The following is a 27,112-nucleotide window of genomic DNA, read 5'->3' on the forward strand; positions in this document are numbered from 1 at the left end:
GTAATGACTTGTCGTGATGATTCAAAAGGCGGTCGACAGTTCAGGCATTTCAGGGCATGCAAAAGCTCAAAGAAAGGGTAAGAAAAAGTGAAAGAATTGAGAAACAAACCTGAACCTTCACTCCTGATCTGAAAATTGCTAAAACATATTGTACACAAGTATGTGTTTGTCTAAATGTACTTTAACCCTGAGATGTACTGTTGTCTAGACATTAGATACTGGGCCAGGGAATAAATAATTCCCAAGAGCCCTAATATCCTAATCTTCAGCACGTCTGTTATTATGATCGATGGCAGATTAAGGGGCATAGTTATCAACGGCATTGAGTCTGTCTGTTTAGTGAAACTCCACATAAACCTGTTGAAAAGGATATGGCTCGGGAATGTAAGAACGAGGAGGGCCAAATTCTTCACAGCAAAGATCCAATCTGGACCGCCAATTTCCAAGCCCCAACCCGCATTCCCAAGCCAGACATCTTCCCATATGCTGTAGATGGCAGTCAGGACTAGGTAGGCCGATATCACTACTGCAACAGGGAAATACCTTTGCTTGTCCCCAAATCCAGCAACAAAATCAGAGTCCTGGTTGAGAAGCAGCAAAATTGGTGCCAGAAAGAATATCGCACGATTTGAGCCGCCTGTGAGATTGACATTCAGGATGAGGCATATGGCAAAGCACATCACAGTTGCAACATTACCAACTGCTGGCATCCAAGCTCCCTCAGCAGCCATTTTCTTGATTGTGAATGATGAGACACTTGCAGACCTACGCTGTTGCATGAATCTCATTCTTGCAGCAAAGCTAGTAGAGGTGCTTTCACCAGATTGACTGTGCCTGATTCCAGGCCTTTCAGTAGCCTTTTCCCTCATTAATGACGCAAGTTCAAACTTTATCTCCAGCGCTATTAGCATAAATATTGCTGCATAAAGACCGAGAAGAGATGTCCTTGCCCCCTCAACAGCAAATAGAGTAGTGAGCTTCTTCTCTTCTTCACCCAAGTCTCCAAATCCACTATCTCCGAGGATGTTTTTAATTCTCACTTGGCCCTCCAAAAGATAGGTCACAGGAAAGAGAGCTACTAGTAAAGCAAATACCCAAGGAAGCAGCTTTGTACTCGAGGCAGATGGAAAATGGGTGAAAACCACAAACACCGAGGCAGAGACCATGGTTACAACTATGAGGATATGTAAAAAAGCTGTCTGAAGGAAGTACTCGGTAGATATGTAGACACCTAGAGCAATACCCATAGCTATGGAGTAAAATACTCTCAACTCAACCATGTATTTAATAGGTATGACAGATGTAACAGCTGCTAGAGTCAGTAGGATTGCCATAATAAGAAGCCATGACGGCCACAAAGGTTTTTGTGCCACAAAGCCATATATGGTGATGTCATCAGAAGTCTGACGAGCAGCTTTAATTAGGTCAGACCGGTACGTCCATGATAGTGGAATAGGTGGTTGCATAAGGATAAACAGCAATCCAGTTGCCACCACCAGCACTAGGCATCTCTTGGCAGACTGCACAAAAAAGTAGAAAATGATCACTTAACACGATGAACATAATTGATTAGATAATGCTAAATAAAAAGATTCATAAACTTGGCCAAGTTTGATAATTTGATTGATTTCTCTTCATTAAGTGCTTAAAGTTCATGAACAGCTCAGTATCGGTTTCATATAACGGTATCAGCACACCCAATTAAAATACCAACTAATTAAGAAAAGTAAGATTTTTTAATTAGTTGTTAACTAGGAGAGTAATATCCAGTTTTCCTCAATTCAGTTTAAAATTCTGGATTTCTACAGAACACTGTACCTATTGCAATCAGTAGTACGATGAGAAGATATGCAGAATCAATATGGATGATTAATGTGATGAATCACACATGAAAGGCTTATGAAATAAATTCTGAACGGGGAGTGAGAAATACATAGAAGCCCAAAACTTTGGGTAGAATATCAGATTTATATGCTTTTTCTTTGATTTCGATATCTATGTGAACAGGTTATGTGCAAAAGATACTGAAAGAGAGGTCAAGAAATAAAGTATGATATACCAAGACATGAGAGAAGTGGAGAGCCACAATTGGTACACAAGCCAAACCCGTCAAAACAATACAGCAACCCAAGAGTAAGCCATCAGATGGGGGTCTTCCATTCCACCACTGTAGAGCTTCAAAGATTGTTTCACGGCAAAACCAGACTGCTAAGGAAACCACACCTGCATGTGCATATCCTTGCCAAGCTTTCATTTTTGAGGCTGTTCTTGACTTATCCCTAAAAATTGTAGCAAGCAAAGAATTAATAATGCAGACACTTTACAGAGTAAACACAAAACATCAAGCAAAATAGAGTTAGTACTTGTAAAGTAGCAATGGTGGCGTTACAGCCAATAATAGAATAGCTGACACCCATACGACAGACTTGGATGAAATAAGCAGCATAGCCAGCTTAGCTGAATACAAGCACGTCAAAACCCAGACAACCTTTCCACCAATACGACGATCTACAGATAGTCTTTTCACCAAAGCTAAACCCACAAATGTTGTCATAATAACCATGTAGCTTGGGTACATTACATCTTCCTCAAACCCATAAAAGTATATGCCAGAGTAATTAAAAAATCGATTCTCAATGTGGCAAACGAGAAATGCATGACCAATTAACCCAATCTCCATCAAAAAGTGTAGCTTTGAAGGAAGTAGTACTAGACCAGGAATAGACATAGCCAAGACAACATTCACAATTATGAGTTTGCAGAAGGACTTCAGGGACATTCCTGCCATCCAAATATTTAGATCCCAGAAATTATGTATTACAAACCATGCCACCATCAAGCTTCCAAGAACAACAAAAGCAAAATATGACGAAACACTCTTCTTTGTGAAAAATCGAGCCAAATAGAAACCGGCAACTGAAGGCAGCGGAAGGAACTGCAAGACAAAGGACGACCAATGATCACTAGTTCAACATTCAAATTAGAGTTCAGAGTCGCTCATAAAGCGATAAACTCATTATTCCACATTCCAATTACAAGCTTACCACACACAACAATATGAAGTTCAGCTTGGAGAATTTGGTCTACCACACATTACCATCCTCGAGTTTGTAAGATTACACCACCACAAAGGTAACTAGCATTTTGACACAGTAATGAAACACTCCGGCCAACACTTCATTTTCAGAAATGTTCACAAATTGAATATGAAAGATTACATCAATGCACTACTGGTGACTTATGCTTGAACCAAATATGAAGCGAGGCACAATGTAAGCTCATACATCACAACAGCACAAAGAATTATGTAAAAAAATAAAAAAATGAAAGTAGAACTAACGTCCTAACAAATAGCATTCTTAGGGCTTACAGTGATTTACAGTCTTATCTAACCATGTCTGCTGCAAACCAATTTTCAACAGGGTAGACTCCTTTTATACTTTGTAGCTAACAGAATTCATGTATGCTGATAAAAGACATGAAGATAGAAATGTAAGGAAGTAACTGCATACCAATATAGGAAACCCGACAACGATAGCTCCAGCAACACTAACTACAACAGCCAAAGCAGTGAAAGCCATGGAGCTGAAGGCATCAGATATCATGCCCAACGCATAAGCACCCGCTCCAGATGCACCTCCGAGCATTGCAGTGGTCACCAAAAGGTAATTCAACGGCGGGGGCACCTGAATGTACCGCCCAAACGAATGGAAAAGGACTCTAATTTCCAAACATATCACCACAACCACCAGTGCAACAGCTCCATTCATCACCTGAATGCCGCGCAGCTGGTTCGGATTCTTCGTGACCCACCAAAGCGCGCCCCGGGTCGAGGCATAAAGCTGGAAGAGAAATGGAATGAAGAAGAGGAGAAATAGATCGGAAACTGCAGCGGCAGAAGAGAAAACGACGTTGTAGTGAGAGGCAATGTGGAAGAGGAGAGGGAAGAAGAGGAGATAGAGAGTGTGGATGCAACCCTCCAGTGGCGTGAGGATGAGGTTGTCGTCGGGGACCTCACCGCCGTGGTACTTGGAGTCTTGCTTGGTTTTGAAGGAGGAGATGCGGGGAATTGAGTATAGGTAATAGAAGAGGCAAGAGAACGACATGAGGTAGTACGAAGCGTTGGTCATACCTACGGCGGAGATGGTGGCCCAGGTGAAGAGGGAGGAGGCGGCGAATGGGATGCAGGCGAAGAGGAGGCGCTCGAGCGCGAGAACGATTGAAGGGTTCTCGATTTGAATCCACTTGAATTGGAGAGAGACCCAGACGCCGATGAGGAAATTGGTCTCGGCGCAGAGGAAGGCGGCGAGGGCGGCTAGGGGAAAGGAGGTGAAGGTGGAGAGGAGGGAGGAGCTGAAGAAGAAGGCGATCTGGGAGAAGACGAGGGTGAGCCAGACGCCGAAGAAGGCACCGGACTTGAAGTTGAGGGCGTCGACGATGTAGGAGACCATGAGACCTAAGGTTAGGGTTGCGATCACCGGAGTACCGCCGAGGTCGAGGAGGAAGGAGGCGCAGGGGACGAGTGCAACGGCGATTCGGGCGTTGTGGGCGAAGGAGGAGGGGGAGAATCGGGAGTTCTTGAGAGATCTAGAAGGACCGCCACCATTGTTGAAGATTGAGTCGTTGGGGCTGGAGCTAGGGTTTGGGGAGCCGTTGCCCAAGGAGGAAGTGCTCGCCGAAGGGGTGATGTACGGACGGAAGAACCGCGGCTGAAGCTCCGGCGGCATCATCTTGGCCCGGCCTCTTCAGCTTGCTTCACTCTCTCTCTCACTATCTAATCCTACCTATCTATTTCGGATTGTTGTCCCAACTCAGGACTGGACTATTGTCCAATCTTTGCTGAGCGGCTCTGCTTGTACAGTTCTGAGATTATGTGAGAGACAAAACCGGCGGCTTCCCAGTCACGCTTCTTTTCTCCGATTCATTTCCAACTTAGGTTCGGAGAGACTTTGGAAACGGAAGTCGTGACGTGGATCGGGGGAGTTGTGACCGTTGGATGAGGATCGGGCTCTGTGCCTAAGAGTGCAAGCTACTATTGGTGAGTCCCTCCGTGGATGAGTCGCCAGCGCCCAGTACATCCTTCTTCTCGGTTTCGACTGTATTTTATTCTGATATTATTCACTTTAACAAAAATTATATTTTTACATTAAAAAATCAATCATGATACTATTTATTTTACATTTTATTTTATCTTTATCGTTAAAACCTAAAGTTTTCAAGCTCTTTTCATTAGTTTTTCTTATTTTGTTTGGGCCAAAACTTGTTCCCGCGGGCTTATGACTGGTTTGATATTGCTATGTTTTGAAAAAAAAACTGCTTCTGCTATGCTGTGAGAATAAGCTCATTTTTGTTGCTTCACGTTTTCAACTTTTTTTCACCCAAAACTGTGAAAATAAGTTATTTTTTAAGTGTTTACCAAACACCTTTTTTAGCTCAATTTTTTATACCCACTTTTTAGAAAAACATCTCAATACCAAACCAGTACTTAATATGATCCCAAATAACGAGCCAATATTTAGTCCATTGTGAAAGTGATTCCTTACACAACCCAAATAATTTGGATCTTCAAAATGAGAAAAAAAGTTTTTATCGTTGGTTCTTAAAATTTGACCTTTCAATTAAAATGGTTCTTGAAATCAAGGTTTTAAAAGAAGTTAGGCGCTAATTGAACGATGGGATATGGTCTAGCGCCTAAAGCGGATTAGGCGGTTTAAGTAAAACTTTTGCTTATGCTTATAATATATATAATTTCATCATAAACTACAAAATAGAATAACATATTGTTGACCCTAAAAACTTCCAAGCCTACGTGGCGCGCTTACCGAGTAATTAATAAGCTAACTACGTCATTCGGTTATGTGTGGGGCGTGCCAACTCGACGACTGAGCTCGGCCAAGGAGTAAAATAAGCTGATGTTGCATTGAGCGCGTTACTGACTTCTTGATCTTGTGACTATAGTCGAGGAAAGAACATGTCTCAGCCTTTGGGTTCTAGAGCCTGAAGACAAGGCTGCTAGTTATGCGAAGTTCACAAATCGTCGGCGCCGAGTTAAGTCACGGTGATTATATTTGTGAGAGTATAAGCACGCCGAACTGACACCCGACTATATGGACACAAATACTCGAAAGAGATGTATATCTTAATGGTAAATGTGGTTCGGCAGTCGGAATGCCAAACTCTAAAGTATACTTGTGAATATCCAATCATAAAACAACTCGGCATTTAACATGCCAAGCCTAGTAACCTGTAACACCTCACTTTGATGAGAAGGTTGATGAGATGACCTCTACTAACAAGGACTCAGAAATCCTTGTTGACTGTTTGCCTTCACAGTGTGTTGGCGGGAAGAAATGGGAAGAGAATAAAATCTCAAAGGTTGTTGAAAAGCTTTGTGCATGGCAATTTGTGTGTTGAATTGGAAATGGGCCTAAATGATGCACTTCATTCTCTATTTATAGCAGCAAAACCCCCTCATAACCAAACTAGAAATGTACTCGGATTAGAACTCCTCAACCCAATCTGATTAGGTTTCAGCCAGTCCTAGCTCCAATAGGACTTTGAACCAAACTCCATAACAAACCAGATTCATCTCCTAATCCCAAGCACCTTCGGCTCCAAAACTCCTTGTTCCACTATGAATCGACTACTTCACCCTTTATCTAAACTAATCATCTTCGCAACAAGATTCGGCCAGCCCTAACTGGACGATCCACAAGAAAATTCTAGATAATTGCCATTGGGCTGAGAATAATCCCAGGCTCGGCCCAAAATAACATTTTGGGCCCAAACACATATACATTATAAAGTATTGAAACATAATGAAAATAAGGGGAACAAGCATATAATTTGTGTTCATCTAAGTATTCAATAACTCTAACAATTTATTGAAAAAATAACATGGAAATGAAATTAATATTTTTTTCTGTCTAAGTGAGTCACGACCTAAGTGGGTCGGGGTGGGCTAGGCGGGCTAGGTGGGCATCTCAGCAGGTCTAGGCGCTCATTCTTAATTTTCAAACTTCTAGACATTAATCAGGGCGGTGGCTAACCGCCTAGTGCCTAAGCGGTGCTAGGTGGGGATTTTTAGAACAGGCTTGAAAATAAAAATATGGTCTTTTCGTTAATTTTTTTGCTAGCACATAAATGGATTTCACCTATCCAATCTATCCAATTATATGGTGCTATGTGGATTAGTAATAAAAAAATATTTTTGAAAATAGTTAAAAACTAAGATAAAGAGTTTAAACTAAAATTGAAAAAAGGAACATCGTGGTCTTTGATCTTGCGACTCTTGAGAGCCTTCTTCTTTGATTGGCAACGGAGATAAAAACCCTAAGTTTTAACAGTCGGGCACTCGAACGGGGAGAGAACCTTGAAGATGACGATTTTTTTTAGAGTAAATTGTAGCAATGGTTTCTCAACTTTAATCAAATTGGAGCAATGGTCCCTCAACTAAAAATTCATCACCATAGGTCCCTCAACTTATCAAAATGTGTAGCTATAATCATTTTCATTAATTTCGTCAAAATTTTGTCAAAATAAGTTATGTTGGAATAACTATTTATATAATCAGGGTTCATCAACTCATCAAAGTGTGTAATTATAGTCATTTTCGTCAACTACGTCAAAATTTTTGTCAAAACGAGTTATGTTGGAAGGATCATTGCTACAATTAGGTTAAAGTTAAGAAACTATTTCTCTAGTTGAATTAAAATTGATGGACCAATGGTAATGAATTTTTAGTTGAAGGACCATAGCTGCACGTTTTAATGAGTTGAAGGACCAATGGTAATGGATTTTAAGTTGAGGGACCATTACTCCAATTGTGTTAAAGTTAAGGGAACATAGCTATAATTTACTTTTTTTTTTATATAGTTTTATTTTAGTTTTTAAATCTTTATAAAAATTTGGGTTTTATTATTAATCCACGTGACCTGATATGATTGGATAGGTAAAACTCATTCATGTGCCACATTAATACATAACTGAAAATTAGACAGATTGACCAATTTGATTTGTTTGTTTCATTTCCAGAGACCAAATTGATAGACTTGCTATTTCATAAACTATATTGATTGAAGGTTTTAATTTTACCCTGATCAAAAAATAAAATAAAAAATTGTTTGGATTATTTAAGCAAAATATTAAAAGGGAGAAATTTTGTTCACAATTAATGAATTATACTATAAGTGGGTGGAGATTTTGATGAACCACACAATGAGCCATCTATAACCAATGGCAGAGCTAGAATTTTTTTCTTAGGTGGGCTAGCTGAAATTAGTACCATAAAATCACGTGTTTATTTTTTAATCAATATAAAAGAACGACAATAGAATATAAACAATTCTTGAAATCATAACCATAACCGACAACTTCAAGGACCATATAAATAATTAACCTGCTAAATAAACCAATAATAAGTAAATAAAGTGATTAAGAACGTATCAAAGGTTGCATTCATTGGAAAATTGCAACGAAAAGTAAAGAATTGCGGAGATAGGGATTTAATTGTGAACTAAAAGAAAATTCTTTTTCTTTTCTTGTGTAAGAAGTACAGAGGCTAAATTGCATATGGTAAATGATCTTTTTCTTTAATGAATAGAATAGAAGGGGGAGGGAAGATAAAACTAATTTATTACTTGTAGCATAAAAAGTATTATTTATTACCTATCGATAGGCTATATATAGGCTACATGAAATAATAATCTGTATTGAAATTGAGTGGGCTATATAGGCTATATATAGGCTACATGCATTAACATAAGTCATTAAAGCATGAGTTTGAAAAAAGATAGTGTTATTCACATACATTTATTAATTTTTTGTCATTGATCGTCATCAATTCATTCAATTTGAAGGTTGAAAACTGAAAGAAATGTATGAAAAATAAAAATGAGTGTGTAGATACACTACACTTACAAAAAAACTTCTCCAAGCTACAACCCACCTTAAGCCTTGTGGGTGGCTCCGCCCGTGTCTATAACTGAGTCCTACATATCCCTATGTCTAACCATGCATTACATATGGTAATTGGATGAAATGGAAATGTAAGACCGAAATAGAAATGGTCAAACTTAAATTCAAGCCAGACCATAAAACGGTGCAAGTGGTTCCATCAAGCATGTCCCCTCGATGGTTTTTTAGTAGAGCAATAATGATATTGGGTTAAAATAGTTAGTTGTTAAGGTACGAGAGTGCATAACAATTTAGAAATTATTTCTATACTAGCGCGTTTATGTACATGTAATGGGAATCAAAACATGGAATCGTATTCCGATTATGGACCACTCCTGTGTTTACTAAATTTTAAGGAATAAAAAATATGGTGGGACCCACACAAAGTTTGGAATTCAATTCCTCACTTTGGAGGAATTGGAGGAATTGGATCCCTTGATAGTAAGTGGTATTTGAGTTCCGGAAGAATGAGGGAATGGGGAATCCATTTTGCATACCCATAATGCCCTCACATAATTGCTGAAATTCCAATGATAAAACCAGATCCCGTGCCCAACGCTAGTCTGTCTGCTTCTCCCTCACTACCGCCCCCTTCCTGTCTTCCAAAGGCCACATACCCACCACCATCATCTTCCTAGACAACAACGACAACCAGAAAACAAGATTAAGCGAAAGCTGAAGAAAAACCCATTTTAGTTATTTCTTTTTAACACAATGCTAAAAGCCAAACTCCTCACATTCAAATCAACATGATATACCCCGTAAACTAAACTTCAAAGAAATTACATCACCACAACCAGCACTTCCCATAGGCCTCAAACCCACCGTGAATTTTGTTTGTACCATACTTGACCAATCCCGAAACTACCGAGCACCGGCCAACGCTATACTGTCAAGGACCCAGAAGAGTTCCCCTCCGACCAGGAGGCCAATCAAGATTAGAAGCCAATCAGAGCGCAGCACGTGTCGACATCAATAACCAATCATAACATGACACATGTCAATGTGACAAAGCTACAAGTTTTTCTATAAATAGGGGTCATTCCCCCACAATATTGCCTAATGCCATTTGTGTTAAATCATTCACAAGAACTCACTAAATTGAGAGCTTGATCCCTTGTACTTGTGTAAGCCCTTCACTACTAATAAGAACTCCTCTACTCCGTGGACGTAGCCAATCTGGGTGAACCACGTACATCCTGTGTTTGCTTCTCTGTCTCTATTCATTTACGTACTTATCCTCACTAGTGACCGAAGCAACCAAGCGAAGGTCACAAAACCTGACACTTTCTGTTGTACCAAAGTCTTCGCTGATTTTGTGCATCAACATTTGGCGCCGTCTGTGGGAAACGACACTTATTCCTACTCTCTTCAGCTGTGTCAAGCTGGTTTCTATCATTCGTACACTTTCTTTTGACCAGGCATCCCTCTCCAACATGGGAAGCGAAGGAAGCCACAGCACACAGAATGACACCCCCCTTGCACATAGTGCGAAACAACGAAAGAAGGAAGGAAAACGAGTTCTTCTTCAAGCTAAAGTCGATGAGTTGGAAGCTCAGAACAACAAGATAGCAATGAGGAATGAGGTCCTCCAGGAGCAATATGAGAAGCTCTTCGAGACACTCCACGAAGCTAGGCAAGCTCAGACACGCGAGCTTGTTGCCCCCGTGGAAGTCAACCATCAACTGGGTGCCCTCCAACATGGAGGGTCACATGCATTCGACATAGATATCCCTGATAGGGAACAGATTACCCCTCGACTTGATAATCAACATGAGGCTTCTCTTAACCCAGTTGCTTCGACCCGAACCATGAGAAGTGGAGGGAGACACCTCTTTGCTGAAGGGGCAGAAGGATCGAAAGCCGTCTTTCGCGATTGTCGGGATTTCCTGAAGCAACGTCGAGAGAATTCCATCCATATAAGCTCAAAGATTAATGACCCAAGGATTTCTGAGAGACTCGGTCCCCTGCCACGGCCCAAGCCGGCCACCAATTTGGGGAAGGGGCAACAAGTCCCAGAGAGACATGAGGGTACAGGGGACTCAGAGGTGTTCCGACAGACATACCCTGGAAGCCAGTACAACGAGTCCAGGGAAAAATCACATGCCCTTGATCAAACCTTCCTAATGCCAAGAGGAGATGGAGATTTACGAAAGAAAGCTCCAGTGACACATAACTCCGCTCAGGACCCCCTTGTCCTACAACTTCTTGAGGAAGTAAACAAGTTGAAGGCTGAACGTCAGGCTGAAATACCTGACTGGAACCAACCCAGGCCTGGCCCTCTTACAAGGAGGATCCTCAACACCCCCCCTTCAAGCAAAGACAAAGCAAAAGCTTGGCTTGCAACTTTATACAGGAAAAGAGGACCCGATTGAGCACCTTAACCTCTTTGAGTCCACCATGGCATACCGGATGCACACCGACGAAGAGCGATGTCTTCTCTTCCCCTCCACCCTCTCTGGTGGAGCTCTAAATTGGTATTGTCGTCTTACACCTGAGACGGTAGACTCATTTGAGGAATTGAGGAAACTATTTGTTTCCCAACACATTTTCCAAACCGATCGCTTGCACTCTGCAGATGACTTGTACACTATCCGCCAGAAGCCAGACGAGTCATTACGTATGTATGCTGGCCGCTTCAGCCATGAATACTCCCGGTGTGCCGAGGCAGACGACAAGACTGCCCTCAAAGCCTTCACGGCAGGCCTACGTGATTGTTTCTTTAAATACATGATCAATGCCAATACTTGGAAGACTTACTCTGAGGTGATGGCGCAGGCTTATAACCATGCCTCCGCCGAGGCAAAGACATATCAGGAGAAACCCCCTACAACCATCCTTTATCAACAAGTGGGAGGTGGAAGCCAGACTCACCTAAATGAGAAGACCTCGACTTTCCAAACAGCAGTGGCACCTCCCCATGCCTTGCATAATGCTTCGCCGAATCAACAGACATATCAATTTCAAGGCAAGAGGAAGGATTTCCATCCTCACCACTCTCCTTTCAGTAAAAAGAGTAAGGGACACTATCCCGATAACCAAGGGTATCGCCACAATAACGCTCGCCCCCAGGCAGTCAATGCAGTGGGTCAAACCCGCGTCAAGATACCCCCTACCCCAAGGTATGAGACATACACGCCCTTGAATGCCACATGCGCGGCCATTTACCCTAGCATAGCTCACCTGATACCAAAGCCAAAGTCGAGGCACCCAGATTACACGCCCCCGAATAACGCGGGCATGTTTTGTTGCTACCATGAGCATAACGGCCATGATAGCGAGAAATGTATCATCCTCCGTGATCGTATTGAAGCTTTGGCACGAGAAGGAAAAATTGATTAATTCCTTCTTCACCCTCAAAGAGATAACCGTAACCAACGCCAGGTGAATGTCATATATTCCATAAGCGGCGGCACACCCATATCTGAATCTTCCAATAGGGCCATGAAAAACAGTGAACGAATTCTGAGGCCTGGTCACCAAGTGTTTCACGTGGAAGACATCAGGGGAGGGAAGTATCAAAAGCCTAACTGGGATCCGATATGTTTCTACCCTGAGGAAGAAAGAGGCATCATCTACCCTCATAACGACCCATTGATCGTGGAGGCTCACATAGCCAACTTTGATGTTCGACGAATCCTCGTAGACACAGGGGCTTCGGTCAATATCATGTTTGCCGAAGCTTTCAGGGCACTCAGTGTAGATGAACACTTGCTCGATCGCTCGATTTCTCCTCTGATAAGCTTCTCCGGTGATATCGTGCAACCCTTAGGGAGCATACATTTACCCTTTACTATTGGTACAGGCCCTTACACAGCTACCATTACCACTAACTTCCTAGTGGTCAACTGCCCGACGGCATACAATGTCATCTTTGGGCGCACAGGCATCAATGATCTCAAGGCCATGGTATCCACACATATGTTGTTGATGAAGTTTCCAACCCCTTTCGGCAATGGGTACATCAGGGGAGATCAACTTAGTGCTCGATCATGTTACAACACTTCAGTCAAACAACACCTGTCTGTCCCCAAGGAGACTCTCTTTATACATAACCAAGTCGTAAAGACCAGTCCAGATGAATCCAACTCGGGTCTTCAGGATGGTAACAGTCAACCCGACGACCCTCGAGATGACTCATTCACCCAGCAAGCACAACCCGCTGAAGAGTTAGAGAAGATCTCTATCTCCAAAGACCATCCAGACCGCATGGTGAATATTGGCACCACATTGTCACCACCCCTTCGGTTAGCATTGATATCTTTTTTGAAAGAGAACACTGAAGTCTTCGCCTGGTCATACGAGGACATGCCACGCATCTCTCCCGATGTCATCTGTCATCGTTTGAGTATTGACCCCAAGATCAAGCCGGTGAGACAGAAGCGAAGATCTTATGACGCTGAACGATACGAGGCAATGAAAGCAGAAGTTGAAAAACTCAAAGGCATAGGCTTTGTCCGCGAAGTCAATTACCCGACATGGGTAGCAAATATGGTCCTTGTTAAGAAAAATCCGACCAAAGAAAGTTTTTTGCTTCAAAAGGTCTTGTGAAGAATGTGTGTTGACTACACCGACCTAAACAAAGGGTGTCCGAAAGATAGCTTCCCTCTTCCTCTTATTGACAGACTTATAGACTCTACGGCCGGGTGTGAACTCCTGAGCTTCATGGATGCTTACTCAGGATACAACCAAATCCTCATGAACCCTTCGGATCAAGAACACACAGCCTTCACTACCGACAGAGGACTATACTGCTATAAAGTCATGCCTTTCGGCCTAAAGAATGCAGGAGCGACTTATCAGAGACTAGTCAACTCAATGTTCGCCGAGCAGATTGGGAAGAGCATGGAAGTTTACGTTGATGATATGTTAGTCAAGAGCAAACATGCTGACCAACACATCACCAACCTATCTGAAACTTTCACTATTTTGAAGAGGTATCGAATGAGGTTAAACCCCAACAAATGTGCCTTCGGCGTAGGCTCTGGCAAATTCTTAGGTTTCATGATTAGCCAACGAGGCATTGAAGCTAATCCCGAGAAGATCAAAGCAATCCTCGACATGAAGGAACCGGTAACTTCAAAGGACATCCAGAGCCTTACTGGCAAGGTGGCAGCCTTAACCAGGTTCATTTCTAAGGCCACAGACAAATGTGCTCCCTTTTTTAAAGCACTTAAGGGAAGTAGGAAGTACATTACATGGACTGATGAATGTGCCGAGGCATTCAAAAACCTCAAGGAGTACATGAGTAAAGCCCCTCTACTCTCCAAGCCCGAGGTAGGAGACATTCTCATTATCTACCTATCGGTATCAGCTTCAGCCGTAAGTTCCGTTCTCATTCGAAAGGATGGGAATATTGAGCGACCTGTCTACTACGCTAGCAAAGCCTTACAAGATGCGGAGACACGGTACTCTAACATTGAGAAATTGGCTCTGGCATTGGTCATGTCTGCTCGAAAACTCCGCCCTTACTTCCAAGCGCACTCCATCATCGTGCTTACCAATTATCCTCTTCGACAGATACTCCAAAGTCCTGACACTTCAGGGCGAATGATCAAATGGGCAATAACGTTGGGTGAGTTTGACATCTCCTACCAACCAAAGCCAGCTGAGAAGGGCCAAGCAGTGGCAGACTTCATTGCCGACTTCACATATCCGGTTGACATTGCTTCTACACCTGAAGCAGTGGCTTCATTACCCCCGGAAGCTCAGAAGATAGAACCAACAACCCCAGCATGGAGTCTGTATGTTGATGGCTCATCCAACCAACAGGGCTGTGGAGCGGGACTAGTCTTGACTACACCCGACAAAGTAGCAATGGAGTATGCTCTTCGTTTCAAATTCAAGGCATCAAATAATGAGGCCGAGTATGAAGCCCTTCTAGCAGGATTACGTTTGGCCAAACACCTCGGGGTTAAACAAATTGATATTTTCAGTGACTCCCAATTGGTGGTCAACCAGGTTACCAACAACTTTGATGCTAAGGACAGCTCCATGGCAGCATATCTTGCGCAAACACAACTTTTGCTCAAGCACTTCCACTACCAGATCACCCAAGTTCCTCGAGCGGCAAACAGTCATGCAGACGCCCTGGCTCGCCTCGCCTCGGCTGTGGAAGACAAGATTGGAAGAAAAATTCATGTCGAACTGTTGGCAACACCAAGCACCATGGCCGCAGAAGTATGCAACTTACAACAGGGGGATAGTTGGATCACCCCGATCTATAATTTCCTTGCTCATGGCACCCTCCCAAATGATAAAGTCCAGGCTAAGCAAATTCGATACAAGTCTACCCGCTACCTGATCATCAATGATCAACTCTATAAGCGAGGTTTTAGCCTGCCATACTTAAGGTGTCTTACGCCTGCCGAGGCGGAAATCGTCCTTCGGGAAATACATGAGGGAGTCTGTGGAGATCATGCTGGATCTCGGTCCCTAGCACACAAGACTTTTCGCCAAGGATATTACTGGCCAACACTCCACCAGGATGCCATCAAAGTATCCCGCTCATGTGACAAATGTCAACGATATGCGGCTATTCCTCATTCCCCTCCAGAGCCTCTTACTCCTATGATCAGCCCTTGGCCCTTCGCCCAGTGGGGACTTGATTTGATCGGCCCAATGCCGGCAGGGAAGGGCAAAGTCTGTTACGCAGTCGTTGCAGTGGACTACTTCACAAAGTGGGCCGAAGTAGAACCCTTGGCAACCATTACTGAGGCAAAGATAGAAGACTTCGTGTGGAAGAACATCCTTTGTAGATTCGGCATTCCCAATGCGATAGTCACTGACAATGGGCGACAGTTCGACAACAAGAAGTTCAGGTTGTTCTGCTCTAAGTTCAACATCAACTTATGCTTTGCCTCTCCAGCTCATCCCCAGTCTAATGGACAAGTTGAGGCCATCAACAAAATAATCAAGCGCACTTTGAAAACCAGCTTGGACAAAGCTAAAGGCTGTTGGCCAGAATTTGTACCCCAAGTTCTTTGGTCATATCGCACTTCATATCGGACTTCAACAGGAGAAACTCCATTCTCACTTGCCTTTGGCACAGAGGCGGTTGTCCCTGTTGAGCTCGAGCAAGCAACATTCCGAGTCCAGAACTACATTCAAAGTGAAAATGACAAACAACTCACCCTCAACTTGGATTTAGTCGAGGAACACAGAAACCAAGCTCACTTGAGGAATGTCGCCTACAAGCAGCGCATCTCCAACTATTATGACTCTAGGGTCAAGCCTCGCTCTTTCAAAATAGGAGACTGGGTCTTAAAGAAAAGATTACTCTGCGACAGAGTCCCGAGTGAAGGCACACTTAGTCCAAACTGGGATGGACCGTATGAAGTCATTGGCATCAGTCGCCCTGGCTCTTACACACTTAGAAGCTCCGATGGCAAGACCCTTGGCCATCCATGGAATGCTGATCACTTGAAGTACTACTACAAATAGACTCACGATGTACAAGTGTTGAGCTATAGCCGTTCGGCATCCTATGTAATGAAGGCCATTTGGCAATGAATTCACTAAAGAGGTAATTTAGCCAACTTGGCCCTCACTCTTTTACATTCCTAGCAATGGAACACTCAAGTGTTGAAACCTCAAAGCAGATATATCCAACACGAAACAAAATCTAAGTATGTGTCGACAAGACTATACAAAGAAAGGAACAACCAAACAATGGCTTATATCCAAACAATAGATCTATTCATACACAGCCAAAAAACTTCACTTAAAACAGCTTCACCCAAAAAAAAAAAAAAAAAAAAAAAAAAAAAAAAGCTTCATCCAAAAAGTTTCACCCAGAAAGTTTCATCTACAAAGCTTCACCTACGTAGCTTCACCCAGAAAGCTTCACCATCAAAGCTTCACCTAGAAAGCTTCACCATCAAAGCTTCACCCAGAAAGCTTCATCTGCAAAGCTTCACCATCAAAGCTTCACCCAGAAAGCTTCATCTACAAAGCTTCATCCAAAAAGTTTCACCCAGAAAGTTTCATCTACAAAGCTTCACCTACGTCGCTTCACCCAGAAAGCTTCACCATCAAAGCTTCACCTAGAAAGCTTCACCATCAAAGCTTCACCCAGAAAGCTTCATCTGCAAAGCTTCACCATCAAAGCTTCACCCAGAAAGCTTCATCTACAAAGCTTCACCATCAAAGCTTCACCCAGAAAGCTTCATCTACAAAGCTTCACCATCAAAGCTTCACCTAGAAAGCTTCATCTACAAAGCTTCATCTACAAAGCTTCACCATCAAAGCTTCACCTAGAAAGCTTCATCTACAAAGCTTCACCTACAAAGCTTCAACACCAAAGCTTCACCTACAAAGCTTCAACACAAAACCTTGCTCCAAATAAACAAATTTTGTTCACAAAACCCAAGATGCCCTTGAACTTGTACAAAAACACTTGGGTAAACATAAACATTTTTTGTTTTACACCCACAAGGGCCTAAAATTTTCCTTCTTATTTATTCACTTATATATGTTCCCAAACATATTATAATAGATCCAACAACAAGCCAAAGTCCCAAGTTTCATAATGGACAAAAGTACAAGCAATTCATCAATAATGAAGGTGCTACAAAAATTGGAATCTGCCCCAAAATAGAAATCCAACCCAAGAGACTTTTTCTCTCTCTCCCTCTTCCGCCTCCTTTCATCTATCAAATTTCTGCAACCTCTGCTCTTCTCCAATGGAGCTGAATTTTGGACACCCTATAGTTCTTGAGCATATGAACAACTTTCAAGAAGGAACCATTTCTGTTTGAGCGACGGAAATTAAAGTGTTGAAGCTCCAAACATGACAGTCGGATTCTTGCAGATTTCGAAGCTGCTGTGATGTTTCGAAGATCTGGAAGTATTTAACCATTAGTTCATTCTGAATTTTTGATATGTATGAAAGAGACGATGAGGAACAACTTCAATGAAGAAAGCATGCCAATCTAAACAATAGAAAATGGAGTTTCGAAGCTCACAACAAATCTGACGGGTTGACAGAAAAATAATAACCAGTCATTCATCATACCTGAATTTCTTGAGTTATACAGCTCCGAGGGATCTCAAATTTGGATATGTTGTAGTTCACAAGTTAAGGAACAACTTCGATGAAGAAAGCATGCTGATCTGAGCAAGAGAAAATAGAGTTTCAAAGCTCACAACAAATCTGACGGGTTGACGGACAAATGATAAACAGTCACTCATCATACCTGGATTTCTGGAGTTATACTGCTCCGAGGGACCTCAAATTTGGATATGTTGTAGTTCACAAGTTAAGGAACAACTTCGATGAAGAAAGTATGTTGATCTGAGCAAGAGAAAATGGAGTTTTTGAAGCTCACAACAAGTCTGACGCGTTGATATACAAATGACGAACAATCACTCATCATACCTGAATTTCTGGAGTTGTACTGCTCCGATGGATCTCCAATTCGGATATGTTGTAGTTCACGAGCTAAGGAACAACTTTCATGAAGATGGTTTTGCGATTTGAGCCACAGAAAATGGTGTTATATTGCAGAGCTACCACTCCCTCTACGTAGACACCCTCCTTGGTTTACCTAGCTCCAACACCCACATTTCCTTCAACAAGACTGCAGCAAATCCGATTGTGAGGAAAGATGGCAATCTTTCCAGCCAAAAAGGAAAGGCAAAGCAAAAGAAAATTAAACACATTGATGGCATATTATGAAAGAAGAAAAGGAAAAGTAGTACATGATGATGAAGTGTGGGAACAACATCATGACAAATGATGATGAGTCATGCTTTCCCCCCTCCTTGGATTCGGCTGAAAACATCCCCCTATTTGGATTCAGCTGAAAACATCCCACTCAGTCGACAAAAAAAAAAAAAAAAAAAAAACAAAAAAAAAAAGAAAAAAGGGCCTAGGCCTCCACTTCTTTGGGCCTAACACATCTTCATAACAAAAAAAACAATATATGAAGAACGAGCCCTGGGTTACCACTTCGAAAAGAAACAAGTGAAGTTTTCCTACTCATGACATTGACTACTAGCTAGACACCTCATTCGGCAACTCTCTTCGCCTGAAGACTTGGGGGACTCCCACCATATGCTACTGCACCTTGACACTCGGCAGTCTCACAACCACTCAGTGACTTGGATTTTTCAAGTCTCCAACCGAGAAGTTTTCCTCACTCGGGAAATTAAGGGAACACTACCTCAAACTACATGCTTCACTCACAAAGCTTCAACAATACAGGTTTCAACAAAAGCAAAAATTCAAAGAACTTTATGAAGAAGGCTTTGGTGTATTTAACACAATATGTTGAAATGAAGCAAAGCTTATTTATTAATATTTTCGATAAGCCACAAATATGTACATATACATGAGTCAAAATAAACAAACAAAAGGAAGCCTTCACAAAGGTTGCTTAGGGGAAGTCTCAGTAGTCGGTAGAGCCCCAGAAAGAGAAAGCACCGGAGGGTGGTTATCCGGAGCCTCAGTACTTGACAAAACCCCAGAAGGAGGAGGCATTGGAGGTTCATCATTTGAAGCTTCATTACCAGGTACAGCCCCAGAGGACGAAGGTAATAAATGCCTTTGGAACAAACCCACAAACCGCTGATGATCAAGTAAAACCTTACCATCAGATTCCTTCATCTGGTCAAGCTTCCTCTTCATGTTTGTAGCATAGTCATGGGCGAGCCGGTGCAACTGCTTATTCTCATGCTTGAGCCCTCTAATCTCCTGTTTGAGACTCATCACTTCAGCAGCCAATGATTCAACTTGGCGGGTTCTAGCAAATAGGCGTTGGGCCATATTAGACACAGAACCTGCACACTGAACACTAAGAGCCAGAGAGTCCTTAACAGCCAACTCATCAGACCATTTGGAAAGTAGTCTGTTATCTTTGGGAGTGAGAAGGTTCCTGGCCACCACTGCAGCGGTCATATCATTCTTCATCACAGAATCCCCAACGGTAAGAGGACCAGTAGGGGATATGAAGGATGGGCGCCATATGTTGTCTGGAGAAGGCGTGGCTGTCTCTTCTCCAAGGTTCAAGTCAAAACGACGGTCGGAGGGTCCAGACATTTTCAAATGTGTTGAAGAGGGAAGAGGTCAGACAAATCAAGATCTTAGAAGTGCAAGAAATGAGCTTCTACTGGTAGAGATTCAAGTGTGCTGTGGAACTTAATGCCAGCCTCTATAAAAATCTGCACTCGACGGAGCTTCAGAAATCGAAGAGGCGTTTGCTTTCTCAAAAGCTGGGCTGCTCAGAGACCACGAGGGCCGATCTCAGAAATCGAAGAAGCACCTGCTTTTTCAGCCTCGTCAGCACCTGTCACATGCACACTCAGTTTTGCGGAAATTGCGGGCAATCTGTCGAAGATTTCTGGTGAAGTAGAAAGCACGTGAATCTTACTGTTCAATCACCGCTCTCCATATGCACCATCAACTCCTCGGGTACCACATATAACTTTATCAAAGATCTCTGACAAAGTTTAGGCACGAGAATTTCGAAGTTCCAGCTACCCTACTATTACCCATAAGGGTAAAGGAACAGCACCACTGCTTGACAACTGGAAAGTCCCTATGTGTGTCGACCTCCGTGTTTTGCGGCAAGACAGGTTGGCAAGAACGTCCAACCTTTACTCACATTCGAGAAAAGACTCCCAACATAATTACTTTCTCAAAAACCGGAGTAGCACCGCTTTCCGAATCTCGAGAGTCAGATCCTCGACGGGATTGCTTGTTCGACAACCGAAGAGGCACAACTCTCAGAACTTCGAGAGCCAGATTTCCTTAGATAAAGCTTGTCTGTAATCTTCACACGTAACATCAGCTTTCCAGATACCACATACCACTTTTTCAAAGTGCTCTGACAAAATTAAAACACGTGAAGCTGGCAGCTCCCACTACATTGCTGTGACCAAGAAGGGTAAAGGAATAGCATTACTACTTGTTATTGGGAAATCCATATATACATTGACCTCCCTCCTCAACGGACAGGCAAACCTGCAAAAATGCTCAACCCTTTCTCGCATTCGAAAAGGCACCCTCAACATAACCTCTCGAAATACTCAGCTTTATTTCCCCCCCGATAATACCTCAGCAAATAAGCCACACCAAGAACAAGAGTATCTCATATCATCAGGGTCGAAAGCAAGAGTATCCCATATCATGCTTTCTCCCTGTCTTTGTCTTTGTCCTTGTCCACACCTGCAGGACAAGGAGAAAGAGAGCAGTCAGTCGGAACCTGAAATCAAACCTCCAATTTGGAACTGACTGCCTGGAGCCTTTGCCTGGTTGCTTACTTAACATTGCTCTCGAGTACTCATCCTCAACTGCTGTCAAGGTCACGAATTCCACCGGCAAATACCTCATGACAGTTGATCAGATATTGGCTCTTTACACTGAAACTGCCAAGCGTGGATGAGTCACTATGAAGGAATGTTATGAAGGACCATTTAAATGCAAAGGTTGCACACCACTTCTGCCATGCAAAAGATTGAAGCAGAAGGTTCAACGGTGAGCTGAAACAGATCACTACAGCACGACACCTTTCCATACCACATTCATTATTCCGTCAACAGCAAAAGTATCCCATATCATCAAGGTCGAACGTACTCTAGATTTGATGGACTTGTTTTGACCCTCAAATTTTTTAGTCGGCCTTATACTCTGAAAGGCACCAGAAAACCCTCCAGCACAGTTCAAGAATAAGCCTGTGGAAAGTTACTTCTTCAAAAGCAAAAGTACCTCATATCATCTCTTATCCATTTGCTTCTCCTTATCCTGGCAGTTGAATGAGAGACAAGGAGAAGGAGAACAATCAACCGGAAGCCGAAGTCAAACCTCTGATCCTGGGTTGCTTACTTGGAAGTTTGACTGCTTACCTTGTCTGTCACCTCTTTCGGCAGATCTCCTAGCTCGGCGACTTGGGGGACTCCTACTATAGGGTTTGTATCGCACTTGACCAAGCCCGAAACTACAAGTAAGCTTCAAGTGAAATTGATACATTACCTTGTGCATCTTCATCGGTTAAAGATACCACCCCTGGATGGAGGAAGCGTACTTCCAGAGAAGATGCCACGTCTACCTATGAGAAAGATAAGGCAAGTGAAGACGATACCACACCTCGGTACTTAGAAGTTTCGTGATTACTCAGCGGCTTGGATCTTGCAAGTCCCCAACCGAGGAGCTTCCCTCACTCGGGAACTTAGGGGAGCACTGTTTGTACCATACTTGACCAATCCCGAAACTACCGAGCACCGGCCAACGCTATACTGTCAAGGACCTAGAAGAGTTCCCCTCCGACCAGGAGGCCAATCACTACTCAACACGTGTCAAGATTAGAAGCCAATCAGAGTGCAGCACGTGTCGACATCAAGAACCAATCATAACATGACACATGTCAATGTGACAAAGCTACAAGTTTTTCTATAAATAGGGGTCATTCCCCCACAATATTGCCTAATGCCATTTGTGTTAAATCATTCACAAGAACTCACTAAATTGAGAGCTTGATCCCTTGTACTTGTGTAAGCCCTTCACTACTAATAAGAACTCCTCTACTCCGTGGACGTAGCCAATCTGGGTGAACCACGTACATCCTGTGTTTGCTTCTCTGTCTCTATTCATTTACGTACTTATCCTCACTAGTGACCGAAGCAACCAAGCGAAGGTCACAAAACCTGACACTTTCTGTTGTACCAAAGTCTTCGCTGATTTTGTGCATCAACAAATTTCAAATCGTTGAAAGATGATTGAGGCAGAGATAGAGAGAACGGTTGGGTTGAGGTTTGGTTGGTTAGTTTTTTATTTTTAATTTTATATCAATTGACTTGATTTCCTATAAGTTCTTATAAAATATTTATTTATAATAAAGGGTGTTGGTACCACACACAATGGGCCTCATACTTTGATACATTGGGCCTCATTACCCAGCCCATATGATTATGTAAAATGAGGAGCCCCTTATTCTATAAAAGGGGACTCCTCCCCCCTCATAAAGGGGACGGAGAAAACCCAACAGAGGGCAATACCCTTACAAACACAACAACACTCTCTTACTCTCTTTCTCTAGGGGACTCCTCCTCCCCCTTGTAATCCATACATACAGTCAGAGAAATATAATCAATGTGGACGTAGCCCAAACCTTGGGGTGAACCACGATACATCTTGTGTTATTTACATTTCATGCAGATTCACGGTTGGATTTACGTTGTTCCAAGACTTCCAGTTTTGTGCATCAACATTTGGCGCCGTCTGTGGGAAACGACACAAAAAACTATGTCGGTTCTCTTTCATTTTTTTCATCTCTACTGTGAATCTGCAGAAACACCAAACCAAAATCCCAGTCCCATCTCTCTCTCTACAAACCCAGAAATGGACACAAACACACAGCCATGTACAATCTAAAAAGAACAACACCGTCATTATGTGATAGGACCATTTCCTTGAGAGCAGATTTGGAGCAGCCAAGCCGACAAGAATAGAAAGAATAGTCATCACAAATCAGAGCTCCTAGGCAACCTGCCAAAACAAGTATTCTAGAATGGCGCATCGCAAAGATCGCAGTGGAGAAGAAGGTCTTGTCGTTGATCTCCGAGAGCACAGTCATGAGAAGTAAGTCAGAGTTTAGGAATCGCTCTGCCAATTTGGTGAGTGAGTAAGCGAGTTGGTTCGGTGATTCATCATGCCTCGGAACTAGTCATCGTTCCTGGTCTCCTGCGGATAAATGAGAACAAGCTTGAGATCGATGAGATCTGATTCGAGTTAGATCATGTTCGAGTTGTATCTGTTTTGCAGGTGTGGCCACCCAACACATGGCTCAGATTCCCCCTCGATTTCCTCGATTTCCGCTCCCCACACCCAGTCGCCTTCTCGCTCAGCCCAAGTCGACCAGGTCACTTGTCGTCTGCAACCCTTTGACTCACCAGTTCCGAGTCCTCTCTCACTCGACTCAGCTTGGTCGCGCCACGGCTCAGTCCTCATTGACTCCCAAACCTGAGTCATGATCCTCACTGAGCTGTACTTTTCTGGTCCTTACCAACGCCAAAGCAAATGCCAACTGACATAACCAAAACACCCAAGCATTTTTGGACCTCCGCTTCCGTTTCCAATGGATCTGAAGATCTCCGTTCATCTCTTTGTACAACCCTCTGCAGACAGGCCATGAGTGAATCGAAGATTCCTGGGTTAGGGATTTTTAATCCAAGTTTGGGGGTTGTTGGGCAAAGCTTTCATTGCTTCATTTAAAGGAACCACTCAAATTTGATTTACTCAATGGAAAATGGGAACGTTGATCTCGAGGTTGAAGGTTCCTCCAACGTCGGGGGAAGAGGATCCTGAAGCAGAGGTTGAAGGTTTCCTCCAACATCGGCATGGCCATCACCTCCTCCTCCCTCTCATATCCTCTGCCGCAGTTCCCAATGACATCGATCCTCTCATCCAACAAGTCGTTTCAGAATCTGACGATGATCAGCTCATCCACGCCGACTATAGAGCTCAGCTTCAAAGAATTTAGCTGAAAAGAAAGAAAAAAAAAATATATATATATATAAAGGCAGGAGGAGGACCAGTTGTTGAGGTTACTGAAGCCTCGAAACCGATCCCGAAAATCAAGGTGAGCAGAGAACATTAGCTAGTACCATAGCTATGGAAACTAGCAGTTCCAATCTTTATCTCGCGTCAGGGTTATTTCCATCTTGGTCAGTGACACGCGGACAGTTCGAAGATGGGAAGACGAACATGGTGTTTTCCGGCAACTTGAGCTTTGCAGACGGCACCCCCACTTTCTTCAGCAGATAGGAAAGGCAAGCCATGTGCTCGCGGTTTTCATGCATGTGGAATCATGCTCTGATTTTTTAGAAAGCAAAAGTAATGACCAGGCTGCCAAAAGAGAAAAGCAAAAGTAATGACCATGTGCTCGCGGTTTTCATGCATGTGGAATCATCCCCTTTTACAGCTGGAGTACACCAGCTTGTGTTCAAACAGCAGAAAAAGAAAAAAGAGGAGTGAGAATGGATGGGCACGACCACGCTGTCCAAGAAAAGCAAGTGGAGTTAGCCCTTCAGTTTCGCCAAGAGACAGAGACAGAGACGCAGTGGAAAGCAAAAGGAAAAGAGAAAAAGAGAAAGAAATAGAGTGCAGCAGAAAAAACACAGGCAAAAGCAAGGAATAAACACTCACACCGTAAAAGCAAGGAATAAACACTCACACTGCAAAAGCAAGGAATAAACACCCCACCAGAGTGATGTGGTTTACTTTCCTTATTTTCGAATGATGTAACTTATTTTTCGTGTCTTTCGGAGATATCTGTATAAACCCCATCAGAGGGTAATAAAAAAAATAAAAAAAAGGGCAAGCCCAAAATAAATGGGCTGGAATACTATGTGGTGAGCGAAGGCCCGTATGCCCAAAAGAGCCAGACCCTCTATTATCACCAACCAGGTGATCAAAAGTACGTCAAACACTACAAAAAATTATTCGACACCCTGCCGCTATTACCACCAACCAGGTGATGAAATGTACAACCCGTACTCTAATATCATTTGGCAACTAGCCATTCATGCCACCAACCAGGTGATGAAATGTACCAACCCATACTCTCCTTCATACCACCAACCAGGTGATCAAAAGTACGCCCAGTACTTCATATTATACATGAGCATTACTCATGTCAATCATACATAAGCATTCATAAGCATCACTCATATCAATCATACATAAACATTCATGAGCATCACTCATGTCAACATTTATGAGCATCACTCATGTCAACATCCATGAGCATCACTCATGTCAATCAACATAAACATTCATGAGCATTACTCATGTCAATCAGTTTCAAAAGCTTCATTTACAGAGCTCCAGCTTCAAAGCTTCACTTGCAAAGCTTCACCTACAAAACTTCAGTGCAAGGTATACAAATACCGCTTCCGAACAACCGCCACTTCGGTCCATACATGGATTCAATTTGAAGTCTCCAGCCAACAGACTCTATTGACCGAAGACTTGGGGGACTACATTATGTACCATATATTGGGCCTCAACTGGGCCTCATGAAAATACTTGGGGGACTTAGCCCATTATCTATGTACTGATGAACGAGCCCTTATTCTATAAAAGGGACTCCCTCACTTTCATTAGAGAGCACTCATGAAAAATACTTGGGGGACTTAGCCCATCACTTATGTATCGAGGAGCATGCCCTTATTTTATAAAAGGGAGTCCCTCACATTCGTTAGAGAGCACCGCCGCTAGCTGAGCAACCGCCTCGCCGCGAGCATCACTCTTAACCCACCACTTATGTATTGAGGAACAAGCCCTTATTCTATAAAAGGGACTTCCTCACCACCATTAAAGAGCATCGCCGCCTACTGAGCAACTGCCTCGCCGCGAGCATCAACTCTAGCCCATCATTTATGTATTGAGGAGTAAGCCCTTATTCTATAAAAGGGACTCCCTCACCACCATTAGAGAACATCGCCACCTACTGAGCAACCGCCCCGCCGCGAGCATCAACTCTAGCCCATCATTTATGTATTGAGGAGCGAACCCTTATTCTATAAAAGGGACTCTCTCACCATCAAAACGCCACAAGCCGAGCCAACCAAGGCAACATAAGCCACGAGCCTCGAAGCCCCGCAGCGTGTGCTACTTCTAGTTGAGCGTTATTTCAGATTGAGCATTGCCTTATATCGAGCATCAGTTCAAAACAACATCTAGTTACTTCGGCCCACACATGGACTGAATTTCAAGTCTCCAGCCAAAGACTCTCTTAACTGAAAACTTGGGGGACTACTGTTGGTACCACACATAATGGGCCTCATACTTTGATACATTGGGCCTTATTACCCAGCCCATATAATTATGTAAAAGGAGGAGCCCCTTATTCTATAAAAGGGGACTCATCCCCCCTCACAAAGGGGATGGAGAAAACCCAACAGAGGGCAATACCCTCACAAACACAACAACACTCTCTTACTCTCTCTCTCTTAGGGACTCCCCCTCCCCCTTGTAATCCATATATACAGTCAGAGAAATATAATCAGTGTGGACGTAGCCCAAACCTTAGGGTGAACCACGATACATCTTATGTTGTTTACATTTCATGCAGATTCACGGTCGGATTTACGTTGTTCCAGGACCTCCGGTTTTGTGTATCAACAAAGGGCATTCTAGTAATCATACAAATTTTCA

At 43.0% G+C, this 27,112-nt stretch overlaps 1 protein-coding gene and 2 long non-coding RNA genes across 4 annotated transcripts; all 3 read right to left on the reverse strand.

The window, feature by feature from the left end:
• Positions 1 to 96: 96 nt before the first annotated feature.
• On the reverse strand, positions 97 to 5,081 carry LOC126607431 (uncharacterized). Its single transcript, XM_050275011.1, has 4 exons — positions 3,513 to 5,081; positions 2,364 to 2,935; positions 2,060 to 2,279; positions 97 to 1,520 (listed from the first exon to the last, which is right to left on the reverse strand). The coding sequence occupies exons 1-4, from the start codon at positions 4,728 to 4,730 to the stop codon at positions 171 to 173; spliced, it is 3,360 nt and encodes a 1,119-aa protein (XP_050130968.1). The 5' UTR covers positions 4,731 to 5,081; the 3' UTR covers positions 97 to 170.
• An 11,633-nt stretch (positions 5,082 to 16,714) lies between these two features.
• Positions 16,715 to 18,571, reverse strand: LOC126608913 (uncharacterized). 2 transcript variants are annotated; one of them, XR_007618024.1, is made up of 4 exons: positions 18,153 to 18,571; positions 17,972 to 18,069; positions 17,071 to 17,797; positions 16,715 to 16,818 (listed from the first exon to the last, which is right to left on the reverse strand). It is a non-coding gene; the product is annotated as an uncharacterized LOC126608913 (long non-coding RNA). The 2 variants fall into 2 exon arrangements; XR_007618025.1 differs by lacking the exon at positions 17,972 to 18,069 and having other exon boundaries at positions 18,153 to 18,569.
• A 4,182-nt stretch (positions 18,572 to 22,753) lies between these two features.
• Positions 22,754 to 24,687, reverse strand: LOC126608910 (uncharacterized). The gene is made up of 2 exons (XR_007618021.1): positions 24,559 to 24,687; positions 22,754 to 24,434 (listed from the first exon to the last, which is right to left on the reverse strand). It is a non-coding gene; the product is annotated as an uncharacterized LOC126608910 (long non-coding RNA).
• Between the last annotated feature and the right edge of the window lie 2,425 nt (positions 24,688 to 27,112).

The sequence above is a fragment of the Malus sylvestris genome, chromosome 16, assembly GCF_916048215.2.
Source record: "Malus sylvestris chromosome 16, drMalSylv7.2, whole genome shotgun sequence".
NCBI classification, from domain to species: domain Eukaryota; kingdom Viridiplantae; phylum Streptophyta; class Magnoliopsida; order Rosales; family Rosaceae; genus Malus; species Malus sylvestris.